The sequence below is a fragment of the Scyliorhinus canicula genome, chromosome 16, assembly GCF_902713615.1.
Source record: "Scyliorhinus canicula chromosome 16, sScyCan1.1, whole genome shotgun sequence".
Lineage (NCBI taxonomy): Eukaryota > Metazoa > Chordata > Chondrichthyes > Carcharhiniformes > Scyliorhinidae > Scyliorhinus > Scyliorhinus canicula.
This window is the reverse complement of record NC_052161.1, coordinates 137,265,564-137,278,215: the sequence shown is the minus strand read 5'-3', so window position 1 is coordinate 137,278,215 and position 12,652 is coordinate 137,265,564. Positions and strand designations below refer to the sequence as shown.

Sequence of the window (12,652 nt, the reverse complement as noted above, 5' to 3'; positions counted from 1 at the left end):
GACAGAAGTGAGGTGGGGGAGAAGGCCGAGAGAGGTGGCCGTGATGGGGAGGCGGGAGGGGGTTTGACACGACGTGACAGGGGGTGAGAAATGGCATGGTCAGTGGACCACCTAGAATGGGCTAGGTATAGGGAGGATTCAAGGGGTTGGAGTTAAGTGGGGAAAATGACGGACAGTAGATGGGAAGGGAGGAGTAAGCCACCGGTAAAGCTGGTAGTGTGGAACAGGGCTTAACGGACCTGTTAAAAGATCGCAGGTGTTTACACACCTCAGGGGCTTGAAAGCGGGGAGTGGTCTTCCTGCAGGAGACATACTTCCACGTGAAGGACCAGGTTAGGTTAAGGAAGGGGTGGGTCGGGCAGGTTTTCCACTCAGGATTTGATTTGAAATCGCGAGGGGTGGTAATTTTAATGAGCAAGAAGACCAGGTTTGTGAGTGCAAAGGAAGTGAGCGATTCGAGCAGGAGATACGTGCTTGTGGAAGGGATGCAGGTGGTATTGTTAAACGCGTATGCACCAAATTGGGACAATGTGGGTTTTATGAGGGGGTCAGCAGTAATCCCGGACTTGGCCATACACCAGTTGATTATGGGAGGAGATTTTAACTGTAACCTAAGGCCGAAGATGGATAGGTCGAGCCCCAGGTCGATGGGTAGGGCACGAATGGCAAACGAGCTGGGTGGATTTATGGAAAGGATGGGTATGGTGGATCCATGGCGCTTTAAGAACCTGGGGGAAGAGAGTATTCCTTTTTTTCACATGTTTATAAGGTGTATTCGAGGATTGAAGAATGAGCCGGGAGATTTTGGTCGGGGTGGAAGGGGCAGAGTAAATGGGAATAGTAATTCCGGACAATGCGCTCCGCTGGCTGGAGATTCAACTTAGACCGGGACGAGAGCAAAGGCGGGAGTGGAAGTTTGCCTCGGGGTTGTTAGCGGATGGAGGTTTTTGTGGCAAGATGCAGGTGATGATTAAGGATTTTGTAGCGTTGAATCAAAATGGGGAGGTGTCGGCAGCCACTTTTTGAGAAGCGCTAAAGGCAGTGGTCCGGGGGGGAGATTATCTCGTTCACGGCTCACCCGGATAGGGAAAGGAGAGAGGAATATGACCGTCTAATGAGCTAGATTGTAGAGGTGGATAGGGAGCATTCGAGGGTGCCCACCACAGAGGGATTGGCAAGGAGGAAAACATTACAGGGGCAATTTGATAGATTGACAACAGGGAGGGCAGTTGGACAGTTATGTAGGGCAAGAGGGGTGCAGTATGAATATGGGGAGAAGGCAAGTCGCATGCTAGCGCACTAGTTGCGGAGGCAGGCCGCGTCCAGGGAAGTATTGAAGATATGGACTGGGGCTGGGGATGTGGTGTCGGATCCGGGAAGATAAATTAGGTGTTTAGGGAGTATTACCAGGGATTGTACAACGCAGACCCAGGGGGAGAAGAGGGTGGGGGCATGGGACGGTTTTGGACGAGCTGGAGTAAGTAAAGAGGCAGGCATTGGAGAAGCCCCTCGGGCTGAGGAACGTGTTGGATAGTATCAGGGGTATGAAGTCGGGGAAGGCACCAGGGCCAGATGGATATCCGGTGGAGTTTTATGAGGAGTTTGCGACGGACCTGGCACCGCTACTTCTGCGGGGGTTTTAATGAGGCGTTAGACAAGGGGGAGCTGCTGGAAACAATGACGCATGCAATGATTACGTTAATCCCGAAAAAGGAAGGACCCAGTGGAACGTGGCCCATATCACTGTTGAATACAGATGTGAAAGTGCTGGCTAAGTTGTTGGCGGGTAGGATAGAGGGTTGTGTCCTGGGGGTGGTTGCAGAGGACCAAACAGGCTTCGTAAAAGGCAAGCAATTCTTGAGCAATTTCAGGTTATGGAATGTAGTCCCATTGGGAGCCCAGGTACCGGAGGTAGTGGTGTCCATGGACGCGGACACGGCATTCGACTGGGTGGAGTGGCGGTACTTGTTTGAGGTTGTGGAAAGGTTTGGGCTGAGGTTTGTTGCATGGATGCACTTGCTATATGTGGCACCAAGGGCGAGGGCGCAAACGAATGATATGAGCTTGCGTAGCTTCGAATTACACAGAAGGCAGGGACATCCGCTGTCGCTGCTGTTGTTTGCACTGGCCATAGAGCCACTGCCGATGGCTCTTAGGGCGTCTTAGGAGTGGCACGGTATTATGAGGAGACAGAGGAAGCATCAGGTGTCACTCTGCTGACGACCTACTGTTGTATATTTCAGACCCGCTGGGGAGTATGGAAAGAATTGTGGGCCTGCTGGGGAAGTTTGGGGAGTTCTCGGGATATAAATTGAATGTAGGGAAAAGCGAAGTGTTCCCGGTGAACGAGCTGGGACAGCGAGCCAATTTAGGGAGGGGATGTAATTTAAGGGGACTACGGGTAGGTTCAGGTATTTGGGGATTCTGGTAGAGAGGGAATGGACGATGCTCCACACGTGGAACTTAGCGAAGCTGGTGGAGGAAGCCAGGGATTTTCTTAGGTGGTGGGATACATTGCAATTGACTTTGGCGGGGAGGGTCCAAGTGGTAAAGATGAATATTCAGCCGAGGTTTCTGTTTATTTTTCAGCCACTCCCGATCTTTATTACCAAGGACCTGCTTCATTATTATTGGGTGGCGAATGTGGAAAAGGTGCGGCGATGGTGGGAAGGAGAGGGGGCAGAATTGGTGAGGATGGAGGAGGAATCTTGTAGGGCGTCCAACTTGATGGCTATGGTGACGGCAGTGTTGCCAATGGCGCCGAGTAGGTATTCAGGGGGTCCGGTGGTGCCGTCAACGGTGAAGATTTGGAACCAGTTGAGGAAGCATTTTAGGATGGAGATGTCGGTGTTCACGCCGTTGTGTGAGAATCACAGGTATGTACGGGGGGGCGGGGCGGGGGGGGGGGGTATAGGAGGGAGAGAGAAGTGGGGCTGGTCAAGGTGAGGGATTTGTACCTGGAGAAGGGTTCGCCAGTCTGGAAGAGCTGAGGGAGAGGGTAGAGCTCCCGAGAGGGAGTGAGTTCAGGTATCTGCAGGTTAGGGACTTTGCGTGGAAGGTTTGGAAGGAGTTCACTAGGCTGCCGGGATACTCCCTGCTGGAGCGACTGCTGCTTCCCGATGTGGAAGGGGAGAGAAAATTTGGGGATATTTACAAGTGGCTGGGGGAGCAGGGAGGTGAGCAGGTGGTGAAGATCAAGGAAAAATGGAAAGAGGAATTGGGAGGGTAGATCAATTGGGGAGTATGGAGTGAGGCACTGCACAGGGTAAACTCGACCTCCTCGTGCGCAAGGTTGAGCCTGAAACAGTTCAAGTTCATACACAGGTACATATGACTTGGGCGAGAATGAGTGGGTTCTTTCAGAGGGTGGCAGTGTGAGAGATGTGGGCGGGGACCAGCGAATCACATGCAAATGTTCTGGTGTTGTGAAAAGTTGGAGAGATTCTGGACAGGAGTGTTCACAGCACTAGCAAGGACAGTGGCGGCGTAGGTGGGCCCGGATCCTTTGGTGGTGATATTTGGGGTTCCGGAGAAGCCAGAGCTCATGGAGAGGAAGGCGATGTCGTGGCCTTCACCTCTCCGATTGCCCGGCGATAAATCTTGCTGGAGTGGCAGTCGGCATGGCCACCAGGGGTAGCGGCCTGATTGGGTGACATGTATGACTTCCTGTGGCTGGAAAATATAAAATATGAGTTAAGGGGCTGAGCAGAGGGGTTTGAGACAAGGTGGGGGATGTTCATGACCTTGGCCTGCGGTTCGGATTACTAACTGAAATACAGACACTTTACAAATGGAGATTAAAGCAGCTGGTCAGCCACTTGTGCACCAAAGAGTCTGTAACCGTCCCAGAATCTTTGGAATGGGAGTTGAACAGGAGGCCATTATTTGCAATGACAACTGTGATCATAAACATATCTTGCTTTCTGAACCAAACACATTGGCTTTTTGGTCTAAGAGAGGACAGCAGCCAATAAAAAGAATGAATAAATAGAAAGGTCAATAAAATTTAGATACAGTAACACGCATCTGCAGCATTCTGAAATGCCTTTATTTGATCACGAATTACTCCAATGCACTTAGAACATGGGCTTACTGAAATAAATTTATTTTGTTCAATTTAATTTATTGTTCACCACAAAAATGTATTTCAGGTACATGGCTCATTCATTCATTAATTTATTCATTCATGGTATGTGGGAATCGTTGGCTAGGCCAGTATTTGTTGCCATCCCAATTACAACATAATAAAAAAACTCTGTCAGAGGTCTAATTTGTGTATTAAAACTAGTCCGGTGCATTGAAATTGCCAATGAGTGGCATCACAAGTGCATTACTTCATCCATTCAAAATCCTGCGTGCAGTTCACACAGAGAAACTAGTTCAAGAGCCGATCTGCCCTGCATCTGAGGAATGGTAGAAACTAGAGGATTCTCATTGCTAATGACACAGTTTACTTTAACGTAGCCCATCTGGGTTCGGAGTGCAGCCCATAAGACATTTTGTTGACTGTTGCCCACCCGCAAGGTTTGCCACATTCCGCTGATTTCCGTCTGCAGTTTTTTCCCTACCAGGATGACTGAAGTGATTCGCGCAGAAAGCCAGGGCACGTGAAACGAGGCGCATGTTGATTGCTCACTATTGACTGCAAGAGATGTGCACTTCCGCTGCGGCTAAGTGCAAATATCTATTTTGTTTGTATCAACAGTTCTATTAATGTGAAAATGATTAAGTGTTTTCTATGAAAAATTCTGCGTGTATTAAATGTATTTAATCTTACTCCTGAGGTCATGGTTAGTGAGCATGCCCGATTTCAGTCTTATGGCCTATTGATGAGAAGGAGAGACACTCATGCGATCTACTCACTAGTCTATGTCGCCCATCATTGCTGCCGTAAGGCACACATATAGAACACACTTATTGCACTATATACTGGCTCTACTTGTTTTTGGTCAATTCCTTCCCTTTCTTCTGTACTGATTCATTACTAGGGAACTGAACAGGTCACCCTCGAGAGCTTGGCGTGTCTAGCGTTCATGTGCAGGTCTTGACAGTGTATGCCAGTGAACTATTCTAACACGGGGAGCTAATTCTGGTGGGGGGAGGATGCATTGGGAAGATGTTAAGTGGGCTGCAGAACAGACTCTTATCAAACACACACAAGCTTCCATCAATGGTCAAAGGAAAGGGAATCTGTAGAGGGAAGTTTTGTTGATTTTCTTGTCAAAACCTCGGCCATGAGCATCTGTTGCAGTGCCTCACCATCAACAGCATTCTCCGCCCATTCTTACCACCGCCTGTGTGCCACACCACCCTGACACCTGTTCTGACTGACAGTAAGTAGCCACGGGAACAGGAAAGGGGGTGACCGAGGGACCTTTACTGTTCAGTATGGATTCACAGCCCTAAATTTCAACAATTACAAGTTATTGATTAATTTTAGGACGCAAATCTGTGCAACAAAGGAAAACAATTTGGGTTCAAATCAATTTCAAAAAATTTAATTATTCCACCTTTTTCCCCCCACATCTGTACAGTACCAAAACTCTTCAAATTACCTCAGTGGTGTTTTGTTATTTCTTACAAAAATGTGGCTGTAATATATGCAGCTGCATGGGAAAAAGCACAAATACAACTTTAAAATATACCCAGTACCGCTTTAATTTCAGTATAAATAAACTATTTTCTCAAAAAAGCATTGGGCGTGACTGGCATCGACAACTCATTTGCCACCTCTATGATAATAATCTCCTGGGACTGATATAAATTGATCCATTTCCTCATTAACTGCAAACCCCAATTATGTATACCATACAGATGCTATTAAATTCTGCCCCTCGTTAACATGAATCATTGGTTGGAAACACTGCTTGCCTCCTCACCACAACATAATAAAATGTACTCGAGAGGTTAGACCAAAATATAATTCATCACACAGCAGGATATCCCTTTCTCCAACAAGCAAAAGTTGTACTTCTTTCCCCTTCTCTTCCACATAAAAACTACGTATCGAGGGAGAAAAGGGTTGAACATGTGCTTAAAATTGCCCTCCGCACAATCCTTTTTGATGGAATCAACCAGTGTGTTCATTAAATTTACTTTTGGTTCTAATGCTTCATTTGACTACACATATGCCTTTATTTAATAAAAGCAAATTACTACTGCTGAAATGGCAAACGACAGGAAGATCTGGGTCCTTCAATGTAGAATACACCGCATTGGGCATGCAGACTGGGTGACCGCTTTGCAGAACATCTTTGGTCCGTCCGCAAGCAGGACTCAGGCCTACCCACCGCTTACCATTTCAACACACCATCCTGATCTCATGTCCCTATGTCGGCCTGCTGCAATATTCCAGTGAAACCCAATGCAAACTGGAGGAACAACATCTCATCTTCAAATTAGGCACGTTACAGCCTTCTGGACTGGAGTTCAATAACCTCCGACTGTGAACTCTCTCCTCCATCTACACCCCATTTTTATCCATTTGTTTTCATTTCTTCCATCAGTTTTTCCCCTTACTGTCTCCCCTCCAGGGCCACCTGTTCCCGATTGCCCTTTGACACACTGCTTAACATTGTTCTGCCATTAACACATTCTGATTTCAAGTGGTTCGCACTACTGCCTCACAGCTCCAGGAACCATGGTTCGATTCCAACCTTTGGCAAGTGTGTGGAGTTTGCACTTTCTCCCCGTGTTTGCGTGGGTTTCCTCCAGGTGCTTCGGTTTCCTCCCACAGTGCAAAGATGTGGCTAGGTGGATTGGCCATGTTAAAATTGGCCTCCTTCTGCACTGTAGGGATTCTATGATCTTAATTTGACACTATCAGCACCCCTTTTTGCCATGATCACCACCATTTACATTCACAGATTAGAGTCCGCACCAACCCTTCAAACAAGCATTCTATCTAGGCCCACTTCCCAGCCCCATTACCCCACCCAACCCAACCTTTGGACACCAAGGGACAACTTTAGCATGGCCAATCCACCTAACCTGGACTGTGGGAGGAAACTGGAGCAAACCTATGCCTACACGGGGAGAATGTGCAAACTCCGCAGAGACAGTCACCTGTCTGCGCTGAGGCAGCAGTGCTAATCACCGTCACCCTTTTTGCCCACATCGGTCAATCTCTAACTAGCCTCCACCTAACCCAGGCCTATCCAGCCCACTGCTCTACCACTACCCACGTCAGTATAAATCACATCCTATTCCCAATTCTCTCGAGCTTTGACAAAGAGTCATCAAGACTCAAACTGTTAACTCTTGTTTTCTGCCCAAAGACCACAGATGCTGTCAGACCGGCTGGGATTTTCCAGCATTTTTTGTTCTAACTTTACTTAATGTTCTTTCACACACTAGACCACACACCAGACCACAATTATAATAAACTATCAGTTTGACCTAGTGATAGAACTCACTTTTCAGTCAAAAGATCAAGCACAACAGAGAGCAATCTAGCTTGGGACATTTGCACTGTGATCCAAGAGCTATCATTAAACCAAAGCCTTAGCTTTGTCTGTACAGGTAGATATAAAATATTCCACAGTACAATTCAGAGAAATGTAATGAATTTCTCCCATTATGTCCTCTCAGATGATATTTCCAAACACAGGTTGGTTATTTATCCTGTCGCTGTTTGTCGGACCTTGCTGTACGTAAACTGGCTGCCATATTTGTTTGCACTTTTTTTTCTGCTTGCATTGACAATAAGAACAACTGAAAACTTCTCATACAGCAGGATTAGCTTGAATGTTCAGATAGCAACAACAAGGAAACAATAAACTGCATCAAAACAGCATAATGCATGTCATAAAATAATATTTCTGATAAGCAACCTGGGTTCCGAAGCAGAATTTGACCCTTGGCTACATGAACGAGATACGAGGACAGCTGACGAAAAGTCAACTTCTTTAACCAAACCCTAAGAAGCATATTAAAAAGGATAGCGTGATAGGGAATTCAGAGCTTGGAGCCTAGACAGTTGGTGCAGCCAATGAAGCAATTAATAGTGTACCGGAGAATTCACAAGAGGCCATAATTGAAGGTGTGCAGATATCTTGGGAGGAGGTTACAGAGGATGCGAGTGGCAAAGTGGAGTAGTGGAGATTCACCTGAGGAAGTAGCAGTGCTCCGAAAGCTAGTGTTTGAACAAACATGTCGGACTTTAACCTGGTGTTGTAAGACTTCTTAAAGTGGAGTAGGGAATTGAAAACAAAGATAAAGCCAAAATGTTGCCAGCCAATGTGGGCTAGTGAGCACAGGAAGGACGGGTAAACAAAACTTGGGGAGTGGTGGAATATGAGTAAAAGAGAGATTTCTTCAGAGATTATCACACTCTTCACTCCAGTGGCAGGCTAAAGCCCAACTCCACATATAGGCCGTATTTCTGTTATAGCAGAGTGCTGTAGCAGCGCAAAACCTGCACAGCATTAAATAAATGTCAAGATCCTCATGCAAAGCCGAGTAACACCATCTCCTGCAGGGATCTCATTGCTCTTCACTTCAACATTGGGTCAGCACGGACTTCGGATTAAGACTGTTTTTGCGCTGTGACTAGAATTATGAGTGAAGGAAACCTGCGCGATACTGACTGCAGTTAGTGTGAATGCACCAATAGATTCCTTACTCCATCTCACTTTAAACTGTGCATCGACTCTGAAGTGCCAGAGCCATCAACATAAATAAAATCCAGGCTCCCTCCAAGAAGCTTTAAAATAGGTAACTTGAACGTGCATCTAAAAAAAGCCCAACACTCAGAGCAATGTGACAGCCACGTGAGTCTTCATCATCACAGACTAAATACACACAGCACTCAAACACAGCAAAACCTTCAAGGCCCAAACTGCTGAGACAGCCTGTCTAGAAATTATATGCCAAGGAATCTTTATATTCGAATCAGCTGGGAGCCAGCCAACAACTAATTGCAAGCCAATCCCAGGGCTGACTGAAGGTTATAAACTGAAGTATTGAATAAAAGACTTAACATTTATAAAGCGAGTTTCACAACCATGGGATACCTAAAGTGCTTTACAACCAATTAAGTACAGTCACTGTTGCAATGCAATACACACAGCAAGCTCCCACAAACAGCAAGGTGATGATGCCCAACCAGGTTGCCCGTTTCTGTTTGCAGGTTGAAGGATAAATATTGGCCAGGACACCAGGAAGAACTCCCCAGCTCGCTTCCGATTAGTTCTACGGCATATTTCAGACTCACCTGAGGGGGCAGACAAGGACCCGGTTTAATGTCTCATCTGAAAGTTGGCACATCTGACAGTGCAGCAGCCAGTCTCTGAGTGGAGTGTCAGCCTTGATTTTTGTGTTCATGTCCTGGAGTGGGACTTGAACCACAACCGTCTGAATTAAAGATGAGAGTGCAACCAACTGAAGGATGATTCATCCAACCTCAACTTGCTCTTCATATTGTTTTTTTTAAATCAAACAGTGAAGGTAAATGCCAGGAACAATGAATCTCAATTGATTGAACGTCCTTTCTGCAATACTTTAGCCCACGATCCCACTTTTTATTTGCTTTTCAAAGTACAGCACAAGCATAGCAAAACAACAGGAGGCAGAGGAAGGAAATTATCCACCGTGCTGACCTAATATGCCACACCATGTAAGAATCACCAACTCACTGTGTTTATTCACTGCAAAAGGAACATTAAAAGCAGTCACCACAAGCTGCCGTTGCGTACAGCTGACTCCAGTGTGGCTGGCAAACGTTTGGGAGCGCATCATGAAATGAAATGAAATGAAAAATGAAAATCGCTTGTCACAAGTAGGCTTCAATTAAGTCACTGAATTCCGGCGCCTGTTCGGGGAGGCTGGTAGGGGAATTGAACCGTGCTGCTGTCCTGCCTTGGTCTGCTTTAAAAGCCAGCGATTTAGTCCAGTATGCTAAACCAGCATCATGCTCCCTCATTATAGAATCATAGTATTTACAGTGCAGAAAGAGGCCATTTGGCGCATCGAGTCTGCACCGGCCCTTGAAAGGGGCACTCTACTTAAGCCCCACTCCTATACCCTACTTCCTTTATCCCCATAACTCAGGAAATATACCTAACCTTTTTTTTGGACACTAAGGGGCAATTTAGCATGGCCAATCCACCTAACCTGCACATCTCTGGACTGTGGGAGGAAACCGGAGGACCTGGAGGAAACCCACGCAGACACGAGGAGAGCGTGCAGACCCCACACAGACTCCAAGCCGGGAATCGAACCTGGGACCCTGGAGTTGTGAAGCAACTGTGCTAACCACTGTGTACCATTATGCCCTCTGTCTATTCATGTCAGCATAAAAGATGTCGTAGGAAGAAGGGGCATAAAAGTCAGGGAAGTTCTCGCAATGTCCTGGCCATCATTCATCCCTCAAACAGTCACAAATTTCAACTGCTGTTTCCTCGTTTCTTCAAATGAACAACTACATTTGCCCTCATAATAGTGATGACACTGTGCTGACTCTGCAACATGCAAGACGTGATGGTGTGAAATATGCTATATAAATGAAAGTTGCTGGGGCAACCACAATGTGACCCAAGTTCACTCGCCATGTTGCATTCTACAAAACTTTATTCCGACTCATGCATGCATTAAGCATCGGTCGGGTATAAAATGTTTACATTTTCATCTCAGCACACAAGTACAACCAAATCCCAGACAAAAGCAGACTCAATTATAGGTAAGCAGTACCTTTCCCGCCCCCTGCCTATTTTAGCACGATCAGATTAACTTGGAATGGTCAAGAAGGGTTAGACATTAAGATATAGGAGAAGAATGAGGCCATTCGGCCCATCGAGTCTACTCCGCCATTCAATCATGGCCGGTATGTTTCTCATCCACAAATGGGAAGCAGAGTTGGGAGGGGAGATCAATTGGGGAGTATGAAGTGAGGAACTGCGTAGGGTAAATAGGGTAAATCCTCTTGTGCAAGGATGAGCCTGATACAGATTAAGGTGGTGCACAGGGTGCATATGACTCGGGTGAGAATGAGTGGGTTCTTTCAGGCGGTAGAAAATGAGTGAGAGAGGTGTGGGAGGGTGCCAACGAATCACATGCACATGTTTTGGGGTTGTGAAAAATTGGGAAAATTCTGGGCGGGAGTGCTCGCAGACTAGCCAGGATAGTGGAGGAGGAGATGGACTCGGACCCTTTGGTGGCAATATTTGGGGTTTCAGAGAAGCTGGAGCTCATGGAGAGGAGGAAGGCCGATGACGTGGCCTTCGCCTCTCTGATTGCACGGCGGTGAATTTTGCTGGAGTGGCGGTCGGCATCGTCACCGGGGTTAGCGGCTTGGTTGGGTGACCTGTACGACTTCCTGCGATTAGAGAAGATAAAGTATGAGTTAAGGGGCTCTTCGGGGGGGTTTGAGGAAAGGTGGGGGATGTTTGTGACCGTTTTTGTCACAGGGAGGGGAGGGGGTGAAAAAAGGGTAGAAATCTGTACAGGCTGTATAGTTGATTGTTGAGAAGCATGTTTCCCGGGGTGTTTATTCACTGTAACCGGTTTTGAAAAATGAAATGAAAATCACTTGTCTGTCACAAGTAAACTTCAGATGAAGTTACTGTGAAAAGCCCCTAGTTGCCACATTCCACGCCTGTTCAGGGAGGCTGGTACGGGAATTGAACCGTGCTGCTGGCCTGCCTTGGTCTGCTTTCAAAGCCAGCGATTTAGCCCTGTGCTAAACCAGCCCGATCAAAACGTGTTTTGATACACATTTGTAATAAAATACATTTTAAAAATGTTACTCATCCACATTCTCCTGTCTTCCACTCTTGCTCCCCTTATTAATCAAGAACCTCGTTGAAACTTTAAACTGTCTACAACATCTCTGCTAAAACAAGTGTACATAAACTTTATTTTACTGACAACTTGGACTGCCAAGGCTAATCTTCATGTAGAGGCTGAATCATCAATCTAACAGGAAAACGTACCGAGCACTCCCACACAAAGATTACTCATGGACTCGTCAGAACATGACTCATTGAGAATACACATCCAGCCTCTCACACCTCAGTGACTGGGTACAAACACTGGTATCACACACATAGTTTGAGGACCAAAAAGAAAACACTAATCTGACACTAGGGAAATCACCATCTTCCTCATGAGCTAGTGAACTGCCTCCTTTGTAACACACTCCAGAAGAAAATCCTTCAGCTGACTAATATTTTGGAGACACAAAGCCACCTAACACATTTAAGCAGCAAGTTAACCACATTAAAAAGGGGTTAATTAATAAAATTGAAATGAATATTTCTTTTTTTTGTACTACATGATGCCCTTTCCCTTCCTTCTTTGCCAATTGTTCCCCTTCAATGAAGCAGATGGCCAGCTGGCAGATGAGGAACCCCAGTTCCTCTCATAATAATAATAATCTTTATTAGTGTTACAAGTCGGCTTACATTAACACTGGATGAGGTTACTGGATTGAATTTGTTTATTGTCGTGTCCCGAGGTACAGTGAAAAATATTTTTCTGCGAGCAGCTCAAACAGATCATTAAATACGTGAAAAGAAAAAGAAAATACTGTGAAAATCCCCTGGTAGCCTGTTCGGGTACACTGAGGGAGAATTCAGAATGTGCAATTCACCGAACAAGCACGTCTTTCGGGGCTTGTGGGAGGAAACCTGAGCACCCGGAGGAAACCCACGCA

The 12,652-nt window shown here is 46.3% G+C and overlaps 1 protein-coding gene across 5 annotated transcripts in view; it reads right to left on the bottom strand.

Moving 5' to 3' along the window:
• The window catches only part of tmem201 (transmembrane protein 201), a 175,249-nt gene that overhangs the window by 151,173 nt on the left and 11,424 nt on the right, over window positions 1–12,652 (bottom strand). For 4 of the 5 annotated variants that reach the window (XR_005457413.1, XM_038773542.1, XM_038773545.1 and 1 more), the window contains exon 1: window positions 9,215–9,339. The exons of the other annotated variant lie outside the window; for it this stretch is intronic. Coding sequence is in view for 3 of the 4 variants with exons in the window: in XM_038773542.1 (XP_038629470.1) it covers window positions 9,215–9,324 (110 nt within the window). In the remaining variant the exon portion in view is untranslated. Of the gene's footprint in view, window positions 1–9,214; window positions 9,340–12,652 lie in introns of those variants that run through there. 5 annotated transcript variants of the gene reach the window in all.